Source organism: Rousettus aegyptiacus, unplaced genomic scaffold (genome assembly GCF_014176215.1).
Source record: "Rousettus aegyptiacus isolate mRouAeg1 unplaced genomic scaffold, mRouAeg1.p scaffold_m13_p_14, whole genome shotgun sequence".
NCBI lineage: Eukaryota > Metazoa > Chordata > Mammalia > Chiroptera > Pteropodidae > Rousettus > Rousettus aegyptiacus.
Window position 1 is genome coordinate 32,729,674 of NW_023416289.1, and position 2,113 is coordinate 32,731,786.

Consider the following 2,113-nt stretch of genomic DNA (forward strand, 5'->3'; position numbering starts at 1 on the left):
AAGCCCAGAAAGCTTTACTGGTAAATTCTTCTAAACATTTCTTAACAATTAAGAAATGACATCAATCTTTCAAAACATTTCCAGAAATAGAAAAAGATATAACACTTCCAAACTTCCATGAGACCAGCATCATCTTGATGCCAAAAGCTTATAAGAACATTACCACAAAGGAAGACCTATACTACCAGATATCAGGACTTATTATGAAGGTATAATAATTAAGACACTGTGGCACTGGTACAAGTAGGGATAGACAAATTGTTGTCAGTCAGAGCTCCATGAGGAGACAGGAACAGTTGTATCTATGTTGGCATGAACATGGGCCTGAGTGTCTTGGTCTCTAGGTTTGGTATCCCCCTGAATATCAAAGAAACTATGAGGGCAGGGACTAGGTCTTTGTTGGTCACCACCAAGTCCACAATATCACCCGAGAGCCTGGCTGAGAAGAGGCGCCAGAGAATTCTTGCTGAATAAACATCTGAACAAGCCAGTGGGGAGACCCCTTCCTGCATCGATTGACCATGAAGGCCTATGGGCTCGAAGACAGAGCCTGCTTTTCCATTGGAAGGTAAACCCCTGTCCCAGGTGGGCACAGGAAACAAAGCCTAGTCCAGTCACCTGTAGATGGAGGCCAAGGGGCAGGTGAGCCATATGTTAGTCAACTTGCCCAACTGGTAAATGTCAAAGATGAAGTATGGCTGGTTGATTTCCTTGAGGTGGTCACAGGGTACAAGGCAGGCTTCCACCTGCATCTCAGGCCGCATGCGGCTGTATTGCACCTTCTCCACTCTCAGATAGAGCCAACAGGGCATGGGTTTCTCCGGGGGCTCCTCAATGTAGCAGTACCCCAGGCGTTTGCGCTCACCCGGCTTCCCGCAGTGGTTACAGTCCTGCCAGGGCTCCCATTGGGTGAAGATAAGTACACTGGTACCCAGCTTCAAAGTCTCATTCTGAAGGGGCTTTTGGCCCAGATCTTTGTGTGTAATATGCAGGGTGGTGACATCCTGGAAATCAAGCTCATAGTCCACCACGAGGGCACTGTCATTGTCCTGGCAGTGATAGAGGCCTGTCTGGGAGGGCTGAGGGTTGGTCAGTTGGAGGCTGCCCCCAGGCAGTTTCTTTATGTTAGGCATTGAGGATACCAGCAATGGCTCCTCCTCAAGAATAGAAGAGTAGTACCAGAGTGCCTTTGGATGGTCACACTGCAGGACAACATCATTGCCTGAGAGTAGAGCCTGCTGGCAGAGACTCTTGTAGGCACAGCTGATTAATATCTGGGTCCACAAAGTGGGGAGAGAAAGACTAAGCAGCAATAGGGTGGCCAGCATTGTAGCCCAAGACTACAGAAGAAGGCTGGGAACCACCTCGAGCATTGTGAAGTCATCCACAGAACTCAGGCATCAGCCCTGGGCAGTAGAATGAACCTTGGTCCACCGCACTTCCAGGAGGACAGTTCATGTCATCAGATAGCTTGGCATAGGTTGTAGGGTCAAAAACTCAAAAGTCCACAAGAGCTGGACAGGAAACGAAATGAGTGAACCTAAGTCAGAACAAGTGAACTAAAAAGCCAAATTATTTGTCCTCCACCTACTCAAAATACAATGGTGAAATGGGACAAATGGCTTCATGCACATCAGGGAAAAGAAGAAGGGGAGATACACAGAAATCACTGGTCTGTACTGTTTCTAAAATCCAGTAAGAAGATACGGCAAGGGCTTCCTATCTTGTAGATCAGGAGAATTTCTTAATTAGCACCAAATCAGTTCCTTGGGGGTGGGGTTCCCCAAACCTTGGTTCTCTGTGGCTCATGTCTCTACTCTTTGGGGAGATATCTCCTTTCCATCGTCCTACTTAGCTACCTCTGAACTGGTATTGAAAGATGTGAGCTCCTTAGCACATGAGCAGTTTTCTCATTGTGCTTGCTGTCTCCCAAAGTTTGGGACTTAAAGATTATTATAAGCCTCCAGTCAACTCCACATGAAAACAAAAACAAACAAAAAAACCATCTGCCATTCTGTTCCAGATGGTCCCCACTCCCTGCTCTCTCATTCTCCCTCTCTTTCTCCCCCTCTCTCTGTCATTACAAGCATCTTATAGTCTATCAGGCATCCAT

General features: G+C 47.0%; 1 protein-coding gene across 1 annotated transcript; it reads right to left on the minus strand.

Moving 5' to 3' along the window:
• Positions 1 to 614: 614 nt before the first annotated feature.
• LOC107497649 (protein FAM187B-like) lies at positions 615 to 1,328 on the minus strand. The gene has a single exon (XM_016119724.1). The coding sequence runs from the start codon at positions 1,326 to 1,328 to the stop codon at positions 615 to 617; it is 714 nt and encodes a 237-aa protein (XP_015975210.1).
• Between the last annotated feature and the right edge of the window lie 785 nt (positions 1,329 to 2,113).

Coding starts and splice junctions, on each gene's coding strand:
- LOC107497649 (XM_016119724.1), bottom strand. CDS start 1,328: ATGCTGGCCACCCTATTGCTGCTTAGTCTTTCTCTCCCCACTTTGTGG.